The sequence below is a fragment of the Bos indicus x Bos taurus genome, chromosome 29 (genome assembly GCF_003369695.1).
Source record: "Bos indicus x Bos taurus breed Angus x Brahman F1 hybrid chromosome 29, Bos_hybrid_MaternalHap_v2.0, whole genome shotgun sequence".
NCBI classification, from domain to species: Eukaryota; Metazoa; Chordata; class Mammalia; order Artiodactyla; family Bovidae; genus Bos; species Bos indicus x Bos taurus.
In genome coordinates, this window is record NC_040104.1 from 2,401,645 (window position 1) to 2,420,859 (window position 19,215).

The window sequence follows — 19,215 nt, forward strand, 5'->3', positions numbered from 1 at the left end:
TACCCACTCACATGCACAGATCTGAGAGTAAACGAAAGTTTCAGACATGCGTAGCCAGAAGCTTTGCCTGCCACATACTTTTCTCAGAAAGCTATTTGAGGACGTGCTCCAGAAAAAGGAAGGGGAAACCAAGATGGGAGAAACACAGCATTCAAGAACCAGGGGACTCCAACACCCCACTCCAAAAAAGAGGCCAAGGATGTTCACAACAAGATGGGGGGAAGAAAGTCTGGCATTACAACGATTTAGCAGGCCTAGAGAGTAACTAATCCTTCTAGGGCCCTAGGAAGAAACTTCCAGAAGAAAAACAGTAAGGCTGGTAGATTGCTGCTGTTCTCAGCAGAATGAGTAGAAGCTTTACAACTCTGGCAGAGAGGTCAGGAATGAACTAGTGAGAGATGCGCTGAAAACTAAGCAAATCGTAGAAAATGTTTTACCCGAGGGAAAACGAAAGGTTATCATCCTACACCACATGACTTGGCTGAAGATAGCCGTTGCATAGTGATGTAAGTTGCATAATGTGTATGTCAAATGCAAGCAGTAAGTATTTATTTAGCCTATAACTGCAGTATAACTGTATTGAGAGGATGGGGGAATGGCAGGGGGCAGGAGCTGTGAAAAACCTGCATCTCTCCGGGTTAAGTGGTCTCTAGATAATGTCTGAAACTTTAAAAGCAAGGAATAGCCATATAAGCATGTGGTTCAGAAATACTGAGGTGAAGCCAAGAGACAGCGGAGAGGGTTGAGGGGTTGCCTATGGGTCAGGAATTGGGGATGAAAGATGGAGACTCATGGGAGCTCTCTTCGGGCGGGTTTCTGCTGATGCTGCGAAAACTCCAGAATGGGGGAGAGGACGGGGAGGAGGTGGAGCTGGTCAGAAGATTAAGTGTGTCCTCGGGTTTGGGACGAGATGACGCACGGGTGACCAGGCAGCCAGACGTGTCCGCAGGCTGGGGGCCGGCTGGTCCCCACACAGGAGCCCCCCAGGTGGCAGAGGGCTGGGGCGGGCGGTGCGGGTCAGGGCAGCAGGGAGAGGGTCGGGTTCACAGTGGGCACTGCCTGCCCACTTTTAACCCAGGTTGACAGGGGGACCGGGCCTCCTGCCGGGGTGGGCCTCCCGGAGCTGTGACCCCAGGGGTACCCAGGATGGTCTCCAAGGCCCCCAGACCCAGGCACCAACAGGCACCCGTGGGCTGAGCCAGGTCATCACAGAGGCCTCCGACCACACCCAGTCTGCTCAGCATGGGTCCCCCCCACCCAGGCCGTGTCCCAAGGAGCTCTTCCTCTCTGCCCCAGGAGCAGGAAGGGTGGGTGGGGATCCCAGGACGGCCTGAATCTCTCATCAGCCTCAGGTCAGCCTAGGCCAGGTGGGCCGAGGGCCAGCCCAGGGCCTCGTTCTGGGGTGGAGGCCTCCCCAAACTTCCGCTCACCTTCCGAGCATTGTGGGACTTCCTGGGAGCCCCCACCACTCAGCGGCCCTCCGGCCTCTGACCCACCCCGAAGTCAGCCCGCCCTGGCCCCTCCAGGGCCCTGGCCACTGGGCCACACACCTAGGGACCAGGGCCAGGCACCCCAAAGCTGTGGCGGCTGGATAGAGGTGGGCGCTCGCGTGCGGAAGTGGGGACAGTGAGGGCAGCCTGCTCACCAGCCTAGTTCCCAGGGTGGGAGGGAGCTGCGGGGGGCCCGCCAGGGTCCCGGAGCTTTGGAGATGGATGGGGCAGAGGCAGTGCCCTACCAGGGGCAGGTGTGAGCCTCCATCGCTCGGGCGGCATCCCTCTGCATCCTCGCCCTGCAGAGGCAGAAACACAGGCACAGGGAGGGGCCAGGGAGGCCAGGTCTCACGTTTGCACGTGGCTGGGGACCCGGCAGGAGGGGAGCCACTCTGAACCGCACACAGGTGGCAGGAGGGAAGGTGGGCCAGGGGGCCAGGACGGGCCGGGGAGAGGGCTGGGAGCAGAGCAGGGAGGGACCCGCCCAGTGGGTTCAGGTGGGGCTGGAGCTCCCAGGCCCTGGCCTGGCCTGCTCCCCACCTCCTCACCCACTTCCTGGACAGGGGTCTCGGGGTGGGGGTAGCTGGTGCAGCAGCAGGCCCTCAGCCACACAGGCCACCCCACACAGGCCACCTGCATAGCCAGGTGACCGCGCAGAGCCCCCGGGGCCACATGCCCACGTGGGTGGGTCACGACCCAGTGATGCGAGGGACTCGTCAGGGTAAGGTGAGCAGAATGCAGGCTGGGGCAAGGGCGGCCCTCAGACGGCCGTGAGGAAAAGCACGGAGGAGGGAGTGGGGCAGAGAGGAAGGGACGGGACCCCGGGGCCTGTCTTCCATCTGCAGGGGCTGCCCCCACCAAGAGCAGGGGAGACCGGGAGACCAGCAGAGGCAGGGAGGGAGCCCGTGCTGCGTAGGGGAGCGTGGGGCCCGGCGGCTTCTGGCTCACAGGCTGTGGGCCCCCCCGAACGGGGAGAAAACAGGCTTAGGAGGGTGTGGTCATGCCCAAGAGGTGGGGAGGCCCAGCTGAGCCCCCAGCCAGGCCCCCAGATCCAGGGAAAGGGCAGGGCCCGGCCCTGGACAGGTGGAAACCCGGCCACTTCCCCTGGAAGGCACTGGTTCCCCCTCACCTTCCCCACCGGGCTCTTCCAGACCCCAGGGCTGCACCCCTGTCCCCGAGCCCCCCACCCAGTCCCCAGCTCGGGTCCAGCCTCAGAGGAGCTGTCTCAGGAAGTCCGGGCCTAGAAGCAGGAGCCAGAAGTGGGGGACAGGGCCGTCCTGGACGTGGGCCCCGGGGGCGGCCCTCCTGTCTCTGACAGCTGCCTCCACGGCCCTGGCCCTGGCCCGCTGAGTTGTGGGGCCACCGTTTCTCGGCCTGGACCAAGGCAGGAAGGGCAGGGAGACTGGACCCCTTGGCACCTGGAGGGCACCCAGGCACGGCCCCCTGGACTGGAGGTGGTCAGCCTGTATGTCCACTCTTCCAGCCCCCCAGCCCTGGACACCACCCTGGATCCCGCCCCATGAGCCAGCTCCCAGGTCTCCCCCACTCCCCAGTGTAGGGCCCAGCACAGCCCTGGTGGAATTGTGCACACACGTGCACACACACACGTGCTCACACACACCAGAATGAATGCACACCAGTCAAGCCCTGCACCCCTCTGCTGGTCGCCCTGCCCGTGGCTGATCTGGGCCGTGGGGGCTCCGCTGGGCTCATGCACTGTCCTGAAGGTCCCTACTGAGCACTGTGGTACGCTGGGCACGGGCCCACCATGACAGTGCTGCCCAGCAGAAGCCCTGCCTTCCAGGAGCTGAGCGTCGTCGCAGGGGTGCCAGGGCAGGGGAGTCCCTCAGAAAGAGTGGGCAGGCAGCCCTGAGAGGGTACTCAGAGGACAGAGGCAGCTTGAAGGTTGTCGGGAAAGAACCTCCCTTCAGGGACAGCAGGTGCAAAGAGCCTGTGGCAACTTGGGGCCTGGACAGGAGGCCCACGGGTCTGGGGCAGCGAGGCGAACCCGGCCAGATCGTGACAGTTTTGGGGCCACTGCAGTGACCCTGGCCTTGACTCTGTGGCCATGGGGAGCCCTGTTTTAACATCTCCCTCCTGGGAGAGGGGAGAAGGCTGAGGTGCCTGGGTGCGCTCAGAGGGCGGGCTGGGTCAGGGGCTCCTCTCGCCCAGATCAGGGAGCAGAGTGGGATGGGGAAGGGGCGCAGGGCTGGGGCAGACTGTCAGGGAGCCATGTGGAAGCGCCCCTGCAGGGCAGCCTCGCCAGGACCGATCCTAGAGAGGGGGCCCCCCGCCTGGCACTCCCAGGGGCGGTCAGCCTCCCAGTCCAAGGGCTCAGCCACGGTGGCATTTCCAGAGCCCCGTGGAGAGGCCCATGCACCTCGGCCCGAGGAGCGGGCTCAGCGGACATGTCTCCACATGGCGGGCCCCCAGCCTGTGCTAGTGAAAGGGAGCATGCAGAGGGCCCAGCTTCTCAGGTTACTGATCTGCTAAGCCCACCTGGACGGATACTGCGTTGCAGGCGCGTGCTCCTGTTTTAAAATGGCCGGAAGGATAAACAGCAGATCGCTAAGGTGATCCCCTGGTGAGGGGCGGACCACAGTCAGACGGGCCAGGCAGGCCAAAGGGGGACGTTTCGTCACAATGTTTTTTACTTTTAAGGGATTATGGTTTTGAACAGTACAACCCAGCTAGTTACATCTTGCAAACTCTTGTAAGGGGGCTGATTTAACTGCAAGACGTCCAGCTGGGCAGAGTGTATTGCTGGAGGGGCGAGGGCAGGGGGCACACAGGCGCTGTCCTGGAGGCCAGCGGGCCAGAGGTCAACAGGCCCCAGCTGCCTGGGGAAGGGGCTCCGGGGCCTGGGCGGTCAGGGAACAGTGGGAAGCTGTGCAGGTGTCCGAAGAAAGGACACGGTTCAGGACTGAGCGGGGACAGGTGAGGGGCCGCAGAGCGGCGAGGAAAAGCCATGCTGGGCGGTGGGTGCAGGGGAAGCGGTCAGAGGCAGCTGGGAGGTGCTGGGGGCCTGGGGGCACACGGGGCCTCCTTCTTCCCTGAGACGCCCCGCAGGCCCGAGAAGCTGTCCAGGGGAGCTAGACCGCCGCCCCCCAGGAATTCCAACCACAGACGCATCAATCTCCATTCTGAGCTGCAGGGAGGGGACTGAGGCCCAAAGTCCCCCAGCCCATCGTGGGTGTGGACAGCCTGGCAGTGTCCCGGATTTCAGGGAGGCGGATGTTTAGGAAGCAGAGGATGAAACCAGTACCCAGGCAGACTAGAGTGGCTGTGAGGGGTCGGTCAGGGAGGTGATGGCAGGCAGATGGAGCCGGGGGGCCTTTTCTGGAGGAGACCCTCACCTTGGGGCCTGAGGAATGAGATGGTCTGCTGGCTCAGGAGAGGGGTGGAATGTTCCAGCAAGTGGACCAGCTAGTGCAAAGGCCCTGGGCACAGAGGTGGGCACCGCACATCCAAGGGACTGACAGAGCCGATGCAGGGCAGGGAGGGGCAGTGGCCAGGCTAAGACACTGGGCCCAGTCTGCGGGGACCCTCTGGCCAAGATGGGGCTGGGTCTTTGTCCAAGAGCTGTCGGGCGGCCGGCAGGGGTCCCACCAGGGGACAGACAGGGTGTGAGGGCAGAGGGAGGGCTGCTGGATGTGGAGCTCACAGAGGGCGAGCAGACCTCAGGGGCGCTGCTGGGCGGCCTGTGGGCTGATGGGCCCAGCACTCCTGAGCTGCCCGTGCCCTGGCACCAGGGGCCCGAGATGAGGGGTCCCAGAGGGCAGCCAGGGGCAGATGGAACTGTGACGATGGAGACACTGGGCGGCCCCTGCCCACCTGCCCGCCCGCCTGCCCAGGCCTGGTGTTTGGCTGGGCCAGCCGAGCGCGCACTGGCTCCTGGTACAAAGTGTTCTGCCCAGCGTCCCTGGCTTCCGGGACTTCGAGGCTCGTCAGAGGGGCAGCGAGGAAGGGGGAGGCGGGGGAGAATCAAATGCAGGTGGGGCCTCCGCCCGCCGCCAACACAAACACGGCCTCTCGGCTTCCAGCGCCTTTTTCCAGCCTGCCCTACATTCCCGCTCGCCCGGCCCCGAGCAGGGCGGCTCAGCCAGCCAGCCTGGGGCTGCCCGATGCAGGCAGGGCGGGCGGCCCCCGCTTAGCCTCTGCCCGCAGGACCCCCCTGAGGCCCCAGCTAGGGGCTGGCCAGCCCACTGGGAGACCCAGCCACACACGTCCAGGGCCAGTCGCCGCCCCCTGCCTGGCCCACCCACCACGTGGCCATGAGCAGCTTCCTGGCCTCTGTGTATCCTGCTCCCCACGACCCAGGCCCCCTTCCAGCAGTGGGGTGGGGGCAAGCAAAGAGGCTTCTGTGCAGCCCAGGAAGCCGTGTGCCCGGCCCAGGGCCCCTGACTCTGCAAGCTGCCGCAGGCACCTCCTCCCCGGGGTCCACGCAGGGCAGTGGTTGTGGACTCTGGGCACAGACGTGGCCCCACGGAGCTGCGGGGGGAGGGAGGGCGTGGCTCCGTGTCCAGCAGCGTGGATGGGGCACGTCGGTGAACACGGTACACGCAGAGCCCCCCACGGGGCTCCCGCCCTCGGTGCGAGGAGGGGGCAGGGAGAGACAGAACATCGAGTAAGGAAACCAGTAATGTCAGCGAGCGTCCTGGAGGGAAAGGAGTGGGCAGAGGCCCGCAGGCAGGTCACAGCATTCAGCTCAGGGCCCAGGGCGGCCTCGTGGGGAGGGGAGACGTGAACAGAAATGTGGATGGGCTGAGGGCGTGAGCCGCGCGAGAATCCAGGGAGACAGCCTGGCGGCGGGGGCAGGGCAGAGGGGAGGCCTCCCGCTGGAGCTGCCTCGGGGAGGGCTGACCGCCTGGACCCCCGGCCAGGACTTCCTTCTCTGTTCAGACCCCACGGCGGGTCTCACAGAGTTCTGAACAGAGGAGCGAGATCTGTGGGGCCGAGGGCAGAGGTCACTGAGGTTGCCCAGCTGAGCTGGCCCACGTCCCCCTGACCACGACCACTGCTGGACGCCCTAGACAGAGCCCCCAGCGTCCTCACCCCCACAAAGGACAGCCCTGCCACCCGCTAGCAAAACACATCGTAAGGCTGCCATGATCAAGACGGTTCACTACAGGCTGCAAAGCACCTATAAAAAGAATGTTCCATCCTTCAGGGAACTGCAGGCTTCAGGGAAGATCGACAGGCCGATCGCTGAAAACCCGTCTCGAAGCTCAAGTGAGCCCCACACCATTCAACGATTTAATGGTAAAAATCTAAAAAATTCTAGAAAAAAAAAATTGCTTCGAGGTAGGAATGGGGAAGGCTACTCCAAGCATGCAGAAAATCTAGAAGCCACAAAGAAAAAGATAAATAACTCTGACTACATAAAAAGTGAAGAACTAAATAAAACTTCTGTATGACCAGACCAAAAATAATAATCATAACTGCCATAAACCGATTCACGAGACCAGTAGCACGCTGTGGGCAAACAGTCATGATGTCCGTGTCAGAGGACAAACTTTCTCATGATACGAAGACCCCTTACGAGTCAATGACGATGAAAGGCCTGGCCAGTGCCACCCTGGGGAGGGAACAGGCTGTGGGCTTGGGGGACCTGCACAGCCCCCACCCCAGTCCTGGGGCCCTGGGAGGCGGCAGAGGGCTCTTTATTCATCCAGCAAATATTTGTGAAGCACCAACTCTATTCCACATGAACCAATGCCTTTGAGCTGTGGTGCCGGAGAAGACTCTTGAGAGTCCCTTGGACTGAAAGGATATCCAACCAGTCCATCCTGGAGGAAATCAACCCTGAATATTCACTGGAAGGATGGATGCTGAAGCTGAAGCTCCAATCCTTTGGCTACCTGATGCAAAGAGCTGACTCATTGGAAAAGACCCTGATGCTGGGAAAGATTGAAGGTGGGAAGAGACGGGAGTGACAGAGGATGAGATGGTTGGATGGCATCACCGACTCAATGGACATGAGTCTGAGCAATCTCTGGGGGCTGGTGCAGGACAGGGAAGCGTGGCATGTTGCAGCCCATGGGGTAGCAAAGAGTCAGACCCAATTTAGCGACTGAACACAACAACACTTAATCCGTACTATGTTCCAGGTTCTGGGAACATGTCCCCTCTGGGGACATGACCGTCCAAGTCTTAGCTGCCACAGGAGGTTTCAGTGATGGAAAGGAAGCCCGCTCCTAACACCTGAGCTGAGGTTGTATGTTGTGGTGGAGAACGGTTTTTCAGGCAGAGGAAATGGCAAGTGCAAAAATCCTGGGGCGTGATCAAGGGGGCTGTGCTCAGGATCTGAGAGACAGAGTAGGGGTGCTCAGGGAGGGCTGTGGGGGGGCCGCAGAGCTCAGAGGCTTCGGCAGGAGGTTGGATTTCACTCTGGGTACACTGGCAGTCCTTTGAAGGGAGGCAGCTCAGCCTGGCTGCTGCCTGGAGCGAACAGGAGGCAGGTGGACAAGTCCAGTAGAGGTGATCACAACAGCGCTGGCCGGGGATGCCACTGGACTGGGCAGGGGCTGCTCGGGAGGCTGGATTCAGAGCGTGTGCCCTAGAGAACAGGTCGGGCATGGGTGAGCGCCAGGCGGATCCAATGCTTCTCTGTGTGGTGTCGGCGCCCCTTTCTGAGACGTGGGCAGGCCCAGGGCGAGTCGGAGTTCCTTTTGGAACCTGCTGGGCCAAGGTGCTGTGAGACCTGCTCACCAGTGAAGACGGAGTGGCCTCGGGGAGCACGCAGAGCTGGGCTGCAGTGCTGAGGGTGTCTGCGTGGACGGGTGCAGGCAGGTGGGGGTCCTTGGGCTGGGTGTGGAGGGCAGGCGAGGTTGTCCTGGTGGGTGAGCACGGGGCAGGTGGGCGTGGCTTATGATAGAGATCCCAAGGTCCACCCCACTCAATGGTCAAGCTGGACCGAGTCACTGCTGGGGCATCCCCAGCAGAGCCCAGGCACCTGTGGGGCTGCCCCCAGGCAAGTGTGTGTCTGTGGGGCAGGCAGAAGGGTCTTGCTCCCATCACAGCCATCTCTCAGAGGGAAGCAGCCTGTCCTCCTAAGGGGTGGTCTGCAAGGGCCAACCAGGGACACACAGGCCCCCAGAGGGGTCTGGGGGTGACCAGGTCGTTGGCCATGCTGTGCCAAGGACCCGGCTGAGGGGTGACTGACTCGGGTGATGGCTCAGACCAGCTGCCGCCCTGTAGGCAGAAGAGTGAGAGGTTTGCAGGACCCGCTGGGACACAGTCCTCAGTCTGCAGCCTCTGAAATGCCCACCCTGGCTGATGTGTGAGGCCAAACCAAGGCACGCGTTCCGGGGGTCAGGGCACAATGGCTGCCCCATCGCCCACATCTTCTGGCCAAGGCTCACCCCCGCCTGGACTCCACCTGAACAGAAGACCCTGGGGAACAGGAGAAGGGCTGGTGTGTTGGTGACCGCGGGTCCCAGAGGCCTGTCTCCCAGTTAGGAGAGTTCGATTGGCCCCCAGGCAGTCCCTGTGCTGAGCGGCACAGCTCGCCCTCTGAGCGGCCCCCTCCCAGCAGCTTCACTGCCTAGTGCCAGCGTGCTCACTTCCGTGGCACGTGCCAAGGCCTAGGGGCCCGAGGTCCAGACAGATACACGTGCACCCTTGGGCAGCTCAGGGAATGATCTGGTGGTCTTGTGCAAAGGAACTGTGTGAAGACGGCCTAGGCACTCTTGCACATTCAGTCTCCCTGGTCTTATAAAGTTGGAGCACTCGTGTGCACACATATCTGTGCACACACGTCTGTGCACACACATGCCAACCAGCCCTCAGGCCACGCTGGACACATGCAGATTGCTAACAGTAGTTACAACAATGGTCAACGGGAGACTTAATCCGTGTTTGCTGGATGCCAACCCCCCTTTCCAGCGGTTTCTTGTGTTCATTCAGTTAATCCTTACAACATCCTCCTGAGGGAGACTCAACCAACATGCCCATTTTACAGATGAGGAAACTGAGTTCGGGGAGGCAAGGTCAAGGTCATCCCACCAAAGAGGCAGAGGCAGAACATGAGCCCAGGAGCCTGTCTACTGCCCAGGCCCTCCTGAGGACCCTGCCCCACTGCCGTGGGGCCCACACACCCAGAATGCATGTGGGGGCCTCCCACGGACCACAGGGCACACACCCTGGCCCGGCCCGGCTGCCATGGGCCCGGCTCCGAGGCCGTCTCCTGGGCCACCTGGGTGCGCCTTGTGCCACCGGACCAAGAGCTCGGCCGGCCGACTGGCCGCCCTGGGGACGGGCAGTAAAACCTCAGCAGCTAGAACGATGGCTGACTTTTCTCCAAGAGCTAAAGCACTAAGACAAAGTCATAAACACAATTACACCGTCTCTTGCCATAAATCACGACGTTATGAAGCGCTGTGATCTATTTCCACTCATACCCAGCTCTGTGAGACCAGCCAGCCCCATGGGCTCTAACGAAAGGGTGATTTATGGGCGTTATTCCCGTGCTCTTGCCATGGGGGAGGGGTGTTCCCAAGCCCCAAGGAGTCGGGGAGGCCCGGCGCCGGGAGCAGGACCCACAGGCCCCGTGCGTGGTCTGGGGCCAGGTCTGGCTGCCACTGGGCAGGGACCTCCGGGGACAGCTGGGCCCAGGCGGTGGGTGCCCTGCACCTCCACCCCCTTCCTCCTTGGTAGGAGGGCTCCTGGGGACTCTGGGGTCCAGGCTCTGGGCCGGGGAGCTTCCAGCGTGTTTGTTCCACACGTGTGAATAGGGCCCCTGTGTGCCAGCCAGACCAACAGAGGAGCAGGGCTCCTTGGGCCTAATTCTAATGGGAGGCACAGACGAGGACGGGCAGACGTAACCCCACGCCAAGGGCCTTGGAGGAAGTACGGGCAAGGGGAAGGCTGTGGCAGAGGAGGGAGAGGGCCTCAGATCAGTGCCTCTGGTGAGATCTGAGGGTGGGGGTGGCTGATGCAGGCGGGCGAGCAGCAGGAGAAAAGGCCAGGCCTGGCACAGGCACGTGCCACCGTGTTTAAGGACCAGTAAAGTCGCCTGGAGTCAGCGAGGAGGGAACGAGGGTGGATGCACGCGTGAGGGCGTGCTAAGTCGTTCAGTTGTGCCCTACTCTTTGCAACCCCATGGACTATAGCCCACCAGGCTCATCTGCCCATGGGATTCTCCAGGCAGGAATACTGGATTGGGTTGCCATGCCCTCCTCCAAGGGATCTTCCCAACTCAGGGATCAAACCCACGTCTCCAGTGTCTCCCGCCTTGCAGGAGCCACTAGGGAAGCCCAAAGAAGGGTTGGGGGTTGGAGGCCAGAAAGCAAAGGGAGACGGGTCTGAGGCCACATGAGGGACTCAGGCTTCTCCCGGGAGTGAGAGGGGAGCTCAGGAGGGTATGTGACGTGAGCGGGTTTGTATTTCAGAAGAACTGCCGTGTAGAAGCACATTGCAGGGGGAGGCCGGCTGGCAGGCTACTGCAATAGTCCTAGCATATAAAATCGGCACTCTGGCCTGGGCTGGGAGCTGTGGAGCTGTGGGTGCTGAGATGAGAATGGAAGGGACAGGGTGGGTGCTGAGAGGCAGGGGCCTCAGCAGAAGGGCAGGAAAGCCGTGGTTTCACGGTCTGTGTTCAGGCCTGAGGCCCCGTAGGGCCGCGCGTGCGGGTCCTGGGTGTGTCCCTGGCCTGAGCCTGTGCACCCAGGCTCAGGGGTCAGCAGACCACGGTGGTCACAGCAGGGTGACCTCCCGTCCTGGTCAGTGGGGAAGGGCCAGAGGACACCAGGGCTGCAGCCGGTGCCCCTCTCCTTGCTGCTCTCTCTCAGTGGCACCCCCTGCCCTTGACATCGGTGCTCAGTGTTACCTGCATGCACCGAAGGGCACGGGGGCAAAGGTTGTAGGTCACAGGGACACCTACTCCCCTCCCTCACCAGGCTGCAGAATGAGGGCCAGGGTCGGGGCGGGGGGAGAAAGGGCATTCTATGGGGACAGAGAACCCAGGAGTCCCGGGCGGGGGGTGGGGGATGGGCCTGGGACCACCGCCTGAAACTCACTCTGCAGCCGCTAGGCCCAGAGGGGCAGGGTCGCCCTCTCAGACTGAGTCCTTCCCGTGTCCAGTGGGGCCCGACGTCCGAGGCTGCGGCCAGACTCTTTAGTAGGGGCAAGCGCGGGCCCCTCGTCCGCCAAGCAGCACTCGACACACCCCGAGTCCTGCCCTGCGTCCTGCCCCGTGCTGGGGGCTTCTCACTAACTGTATGCATGCGAGGGGCAGCAGGGGGGAGCTGCCCACCCAGGGGACCTGGAGGTGTGACTCTAGCCCCGCGCAGAGCAGGTAGGTGGGCTTCTGCTCTGAGCCCGCCAGCCTGGGGCTCCCTTCCTGGCTGGACAGTCCCCCACTTGGCGGGCTCAGCACCCCTGCCGTGGGTCTCCAGACCTGCCCCACTGTTGGGTGGGCACAACCGGGCCCCTCAACCACGCCCAGAAGTTCAAGGCCTCGGGGCCTCCGCCGGGTCACCTGCCTGTGGGCTCAGGGGCAGCTGGGAGCAGCGGCTTGTGAGCTGGGCAGTGCTGGGCCGTGCAGGCCTGCGGCCAGGGCGCAAGGGGGAAGGCAGCCAGGCCGGCGGCAGCCCCTCTGTGCCCCTGCCCCCGGCTTTTTGCTCCCAACCTCCCTGCGGTCTGTGGAGGGGGCGGGGAGAGGGGGCTTAGAGCCATGGCGGGAGGCCTGCCGGAAGATGGAGTGGGCCTGAGCATCACGGCCGTGTCCGCAGGCCCATCCCTGTGCTTGGGCAGGGCTCACCAGGCTTCAGGCTCCCCCGCGCCTCCTTACCTACCTGGAATCCCCAGCTCTCTGCAGCCCAGCTGGATGTGTCCAGCTCAATGCCTGGTGTTGAGCATCGCCCCCTGAGAACGGCTCCGTGACCGTCGGTCCAGGAGAGGGTGCAGACAAAGGGAGCGCCCAGAGGACTTGTGTCCCGTGACCCCGCAGAGGGTCCTGGGCTGTCCCGAGAGGAGCCCCACCCCGCCTTCAGATGGCCCCAAAGGGACCCTGGCCCCCCAAGCTGCCCCCAGGGCCTGGGGCTCCTCCCCGTGAGCCACAGGCAGTCACGGCCCGTCTCCCGCCCATCTTTGGCCGGCACCACTGGCGGGTCCAGAGCTGGGATCAGGGCCGAGCAGGTTCTGCAAAATGTCCCTTGAAAGACTCTTTTTCAAGATTTTCTTTTGAAAACAAATTCATAACCACATCAAACAGGGAGCCCGTCGCCTTGGGTTTGATCATCAGCCGCCTGGGGCTTTCGAACTGGCTGTTATTCTAATTGCTCTTTTTCTCTTCCGAGGGCCGTGAGTCGTCTTATGGTTATTAACTTGGTGAGTTGAGGCAGGGAACAAGGGCGCTTTGTCGGCCTTGCCCTTTTCGTCACTATCAAATTGCAAATAGTGACGAGACTCAAGATCCCCCAAACTGATGTGCCCCCGTGCTTCCTGGGGCACGCCGCCCTGTGCCCACAATAGGCACTGCCTTCCCGCTGAAGGTGGCGGCGCCTGCCCTGGGCACCCGCCTGGACCGGTGACTTCTCTGCAGCAGGGGCCCGGCTCAGGCCGCTCCCTCCAGCCGGCTGACGTTCTCACAGTTGTCGTTCAGTCACTCAGTCGTGCCCGATGCTTTGGGACCCCGTGGACTGCAGCCCGATGGGCTTCCCTGTCCTCTGCTATCTCCCGGAGCTTGCTCACACTCCTGTCCATGGAGTCGGTGATGCCATCCGACCGTCTCATCCTCTGCTGCCCCCTGCTCCTCCTCCTGCCCTCCATCTTTGCCAGCATCAGGGTCTTTTCCAATGTGCTCGCAGCTGCTGCTGCTGCTGCTGCTGCTGCTGCTAAGTCGCTTCAGTCATGTCCGACTCTGTGTGACCCCATAGACGGCAGCCCACCAGGCTCCGCCGTCCCTGGGATTCTCCAGGCAAGAACACTGGAGTGGGTTGCCATTTCCTTCTCCAATGCATGAAAGTGAAAAGTCAAAGTGAAGTTGCTCAGAAAGTGCTCGCCATCAAATATGAAGTGAGATACAGGCTCTCTGCTCAGAGCCAGGGGTGGAGGGGGGCGGGGAGGTGACCAGGAACCATCTCCCTGGGACGCGCTCAGCCTGGAGAAGCGAGGCTTGCTCGCTGACCCGTGTGCACAGGCTCCTACACGCCTGTCCTGCTCCATCCTTAAGAAAACCCTCCAGGGGGGAGCAGGATCCCCCACTTCTCAGCTGAGAAACTGGGGCCCAGACAGGAGACCCTTCAGCCAGGGCTTAGGGCGGCACCTCACGTGGCCCCCAGACCCGCCTGGCCAGGCTCACCCCACACGGCGGGGCCGGGGCATCGGCCACTGTGCAGGGCAGGCAGGGCGGGGTGGGCTCAGGGGGCCAGCGGCGAGCAGCAGGCAGGCCCGGGTGGTACGGGCTCACCCATGGAGCCTTCGGAGGGGGCCTGGCTCAGGGCGGGGGATCCGGCCCACCTGCTGCTCACCACAGCCTGAAGCTGGACGCGGCGAGTGAAGGAGAGGATCTGTGTCCAGAGGACCCTGCAGGGGCGCCCAGAGGGTGGCTGGAGAACCAGGGGGATGGCGTGATGGCCGGGAGGGTCTGGCAGGGTCTGGGTGTGTCGGCCAGCTTCCCCGCTTCCCCACTTCCCCACTGTCTCTCCCATCACACCAGCTGTGACAATTCACACTCCTCCCCAGACCCACTCCTCTCCTGTATGAGAAGGAGGGAGGCCCAGGCTTTGGGCTGACTCTGGGATTCTGACCCAGATCCCAGCTCCCCCAAGTCCCCAGCAGTCTGCCTAGTGGAACCGAGATGCCAGTAAGCCCCTCGAAACCCCCCTGACGTGAGCAGCAGCCCAAGGGGCCGAGGTGGGCTTGGCACCCGAGGGCCAAGGGCAGCAAGAAGGGCCCCGGGAGACCTCAAGGGCGAGCTCGCCCGCGCTGACAGCCCCTGGGACGGGCCCCTTCTCCAGCCAGGCCCAGGACCCCACCCCTTCCTGAATCCCAGCCCTCCTTCCATTTCCTCTTTTCCCGAGAACACCCCCACGGAGGCTTCCAGACCCACTTGCCTTTCTGGGCACTTTTGATGTTCAAGCGCCCTAAAGTGAAAATGTATGAAACCACAGATTTTCTTCCGTCATGTATTTGGGGCTTTAATTGAGGCCAAACCAATCAATACCCAAGCTGGGGCCCGCGCAGTGAAGCAACATGAAGTCTTGCCCGGACCAGCCGTGTGCAAGGCTCGTTCAAGGCTACTGAGCACCCAGGGTCCTCCCGACGGATCTCCCAGGGCGGCTTTGGGACTGGGGGTCCAGTCCTGCCGGCAGCAGGGCCCAGCAATCTTGGGCCAGTGAGAAGGGCAGGGTTTGGAGGTGATGATGGGCAAGTCCCCGCCATAGGCCCCTCTGGCCCCTCTCCCAGGAGCACTTGCTTCTTCTAAGCCCAGCTTGGACCCCCAGCTTGGGCCCCCTCCCAGGAGTGTCTGCTTTCGTCCTCATGAACCACCCTTCCACGGCACACAGGTCTTCCCAACAAGGAACCTGGGGGTGGGGGCTGCAGCGGTCCCAACCAGAGACCCCAAATGAGACCCTTCTCCTGGGGCCCCGGGAGAGACCTGTCTTCTCATCCCCGCCCAGCCAGCCCCACTCCTCCCCCTGACTCAGTGTCCCCCACAGGAGGGAGGCTATGGCCTGCCCCCAGCCCCGGGAAGCCTGACCTGGGCCCCCTGGGACCTGGCTACACAGGGTCCACGGCCTCCTCACCCTACTGTCTTCCCAGGGCCAACCCGCTTGGCCGGCACCCAGCTCCATGCGGCCCCGCGGTGGGGAGACTATGGAGGGCAGTGGGCCCAGATGGGTGCCCGGGAGTCTGGCCGCGATGGCACACACTGCCTATATCTCGAATCCCGCGTGTGTCCGGGTGGACGGCCGGCCCCAGCCAGCTCCGCCTGCCTGTGCTCGGCCCCGCGCTGAGCCTTGGCCGAGCCGCCATGGGGCTCTCACCCCCAGACATGCTCTCCCACGGGGCAGCTCAGTGCTCCTGGGGCCTGGCCCTTATCCCTGACCATCCAGCTGCCTCTTCTCCCTGCTCTGCCATTCCAAGGCTCCCCAGGGTTCCAGGTCCCCAGAGTGGATATTATTTTCTGACGGAGCCCACAGCGGAACAGCTCCCAAGAGTGCTACAGGCCCCGGGGACAGCCGTGCCTCCCCCCACAGTCTGGCCCACTTGGGGTCATGTTCTGTTCCCCACCCCTGCTTGGAGGGCCCTGGCCTCCTCTTCCCGCCGGGCTCACATCAGCCCCGTCCCCCTCTGGCCATCAGCCACACCTGCTAAGCACCTGTGGCCCCAGGTCCATCCTGCCTCCAGCTGCCCTCCAGTTTCATGGGCAACTCCACCTTGTGGGCTGGGCAACCCTGTGTTCAATGCAGGAAAGGCTTTGGTAGAAGTGTGGTGGGGATGTGGCCCTGGCTGACCCTTGGGCATTGGCATGGACAGGGTCTGGGTTTTCCAGGGACTAGTGAGTCCTCTAGTGAGTCGGGAACAGGGCTGGGACGACGGGACAGCCTGGGGCACGAGCCCTGTTGGGGGCGTGGAGGGGAGTGGGTCGAGGAGGAGCCCCGCCCTGTGACCGGGAGCCCTTCGGCAGAGATAGCCACTCAACCCCAGTCTCAGGCGAGGGCTGCTGAGCAAGACTCCTCAGGGCACGCGTGTGCACACACACAGACACGCACAGGGGCCACAGACGCCACAGACACACACGTGCGTGTTCCATAAACAGGCCGCCCCGCCCACCCTCAGGGAGCCCCGACCCGAGGCCGCCCCGCCGCTGCCCCGCCGCCGGTTCACCTCTGCTCCTGTCCCCACAGGTAACTCAGTTGGACCAGAGGCTGGTGCTCATCACAGACATGCTGCACCAGCTGCTCGCACTGCAGAACGGAGGCCCCCCTGCGGGCCGGCCCCCCAGCACAGCAGGGGCCCAGGCCGTCCAGCCTTCAAGCGGCGGCTCCATCAACCCCGAGCTCTTCCTGCCCAGCAACGCGCTGCCCACCTACGAACAGCTGACCGTGCCCCATGGGGGGCCCGACGAGGGCTCGTGATGGGGGCACAGGGCCCCTGAGAGGGGAGGCCTGCGGGAGGCCCGTCCCCCATCCAGCACGGCTCCACCGGGCCTCGGCCACCTCTCAAAGGCCGGAGGGCGCGGTCCCGCTCCACCAGGCCCCTGACACCCAGTGGGTCGCGCGGCTCCCTGGCCTGGACTGGGGGGCTCGCCGAGACTGCCCCTTCCCAGCCGGCAGGTACTAGACTTCGGCTGGGTGTCGGGGGGGCAGCTCTCGGCTCTGAGACCAGGGGGCCCACATCGCTGGTGTGACACTCAGGGCAAGGCCGGCGGTCTGTCCCACGTACGGCCAGGAGGCAGCAGGGCTGTGTGCCGGCCCCAGGGGCTGCCTGCGGGGAGACGGGGGACAGCCTGGACAGGGTCTGTGAAGACCCTTCCCCAGTCTCAGATCCAGGACCCAGGGGGACTCGTAGAGAAGGCAGGCAGGGCAGGGCAGGCCCAGCCCAGCCAAACAAAGGAGGCCCACAGTCGAGGCTCGATCGTGGCCTGAGAGCCCGTCCCAGGACCCCGGAGTGGGCCTGGCTCCCTGACACCCCAGAGATGCTGACCCCGGCAGGAGCTGGGGAGCGGCTCCTGAGGCCACAGCTTCCAATGGGAGGGACAGGCCCACCACTGCCCAGAGCTCTTCACTCTGTCCAGCAGCAGAATAGGGGTGCTCAGGCCCCCCACTCTGGACTGGCAGCTTCTCCTACCCATTCCGGAGAAAAGAGAAGGGGCCCCGAGCCGCCTCCACATGCAGGCCCTGCCTCCAGGTCCCTCCTGGTCCGAGCAGCTGGACAGACGGTCACCCCACCCCCGACCGCAGGGGAGCAGACGGGCATCACCATCTCTAACAAGACATGTGTCCTCCCGGGCGCTCCGCCCCACCAAATCAGAATAATCTGTGGTGATTTGGAATCTGTGCTTTAATGAATTTCACGGTGTGATTTTGATTCTTAATTATTCAGGTTTTTCCTAATAAATGTGGAATCACAAAATTTAACCTGCCCTGTTCTCGCCTCCACTCCTGGGGGAGCAAGCACCCATCTTTGGGACCACCTATCCCCCCACAGAGCTGTCACCCACCCCTCAATACCCCAGCACTCCTCACCCTATCGGCGCCCACCTCGGTGAGAGGAGGGGGCTGGAAGCCCCAACCCACTAGCCTGGGGGTTCTGGGACCCAGGAGCACCTTGAGGCCAGGCTGCTCCTGCCCACCCCAACCCAGGTCAGACCCCAGCCCACCGTCTGAGCTTTGCTCCTGCGGGAGCCTTTTCTGGGAGAGTCTCCCATCCCCTCTCCATCAGTTAAAACCATTCCCTTGGTCTCCAGCCAGGCTCAAAGCCCACTCCTGCAGGAAGCTTTCCCTGATAGTGCCTCATGAGACCCATCCCCCTCCCCAGGCTTGTGACGCTTCAAGGGGGAAGTGGTGATCAGGTGGGGTCATGGCCCCCCGACAAGCAGCTTGGGCACCCTGTTTTCAGGGCATGTACCCCACAAACACTTCTCAGGCCTCGAGGCTTAATTCCTAATTCCGGGACGCCTGCCCACCTCCCACTGCTGCCCACGTCTGGGCCCCTCACTCCTCCGGGGCCCACTCCCTTCACCCTGCGCCTGCCTGGAGCCCTCCCCAACCGCCCTCATGGCCGACAGCCCTGGAGGCAGGTGCCCAGGTGAATGCTGAACTGCTGGTCCTCACCGAATGGCAGCTGGGGCCCGTTGGGAGAGGAGGGGTCTGGGTCCCACTTTGCAGAGCCCTGGGGCTCCCCAGAGTCCAGCCCTGGCTCCTACTGGAGGAACTGTCTAGCCCGCCGGGCACTGGCCTGCTCGGGGGAGGGGAGAAGGGGCCGTGAAGGCCGGGGCCTCCCCACCCCTCGCCCCTGGGGGGAGGGGCAAGAGCAACAATTACTGGAAAGGCAAAAGCTGTTGTTTCCTTGTTGAGTAAATATTTGTGGAAACCCCAGGAGGCGGCTGGCGGGAGAGCAGGCCCTCCACGGAGCCCCCGCCCCGCCCGCCGCCGGGCACGGCCCCCAGCCCGAGGGGCACTCGTACGGGCCGCCCATCTGGGCCGGGCGCGGCCCCTGCACCCAGCCCGGCTTTGTTTGGCGTATTATCGACTGCACACAAAGTGCCCAAGTGCTTCACTCCTGGACGGGCCATTGCAGCCCTCTCGGGTGTGAAATGCAATTTACCTGAAATAAAGCCCAATTATGGAATTAGCTAATTAAAGCCGCGGCGGAGGCTGGGCCGGCCGGCCGGCACTCGGTGCCCGCCTGTGCCCGCAGTCTGAGGGAGCAGATGGCGCCCCAGCCGGCCGTGTGGCTGCATTCCTTCACTCGGCCCCCGATAACTGACTCACACAGCACACGGCCATCTGGTGGATGACACGTCCTGTGTGCCCCGGACAATGGCCCGGCGGACCTCTCCCGGAGAGGGCCGTCGCCCGGGCAACGGTGGCATGTGCAGCCCAGGCCCCTTCCCAGCCCCGCCCCCGCCCCTTTGTGGGCCTCGCCCGGCTGCCCGGCCGCTCCTGCTGACAATGTCCGTGAGCATTTGTCCCCCGCGTCCGGCCTTTGTCTCCCAGTTGGGCTTCCTTGTTGGGGTCCTAGGTGCCCGATGGGTGCTGGGAGCATCTGCTGG

At 63.3% G+C, this 19,215-nt stretch overlaps 1 protein-coding gene across 1 annotated transcript in view; it reads left to right on the forward strand.

Moving 5' to 3' along the window:
• The window catches only part of KCNQ1 (potassium voltage-gated channel subfamily Q member 1), a 381,610-nt gene extending 364,032 nt beyond the window's left edge, over window positions 1-17,578 (forward strand). The window contains exon 16 of the mRNA XM_027531884.1: window positions 16,346-17,578. Within this exon, the coding sequence (XP_027387685.1) occupies window positions 16,346-16,576 (231 nt within the window). The 3' untranslated portion in view covers window positions 16,577-17,578. The remainder of the gene's footprint in view (window positions 1-16,345) is intronic.
• Window positions 17,579-19,215: the final 1,637 nt, after the last annotated feature.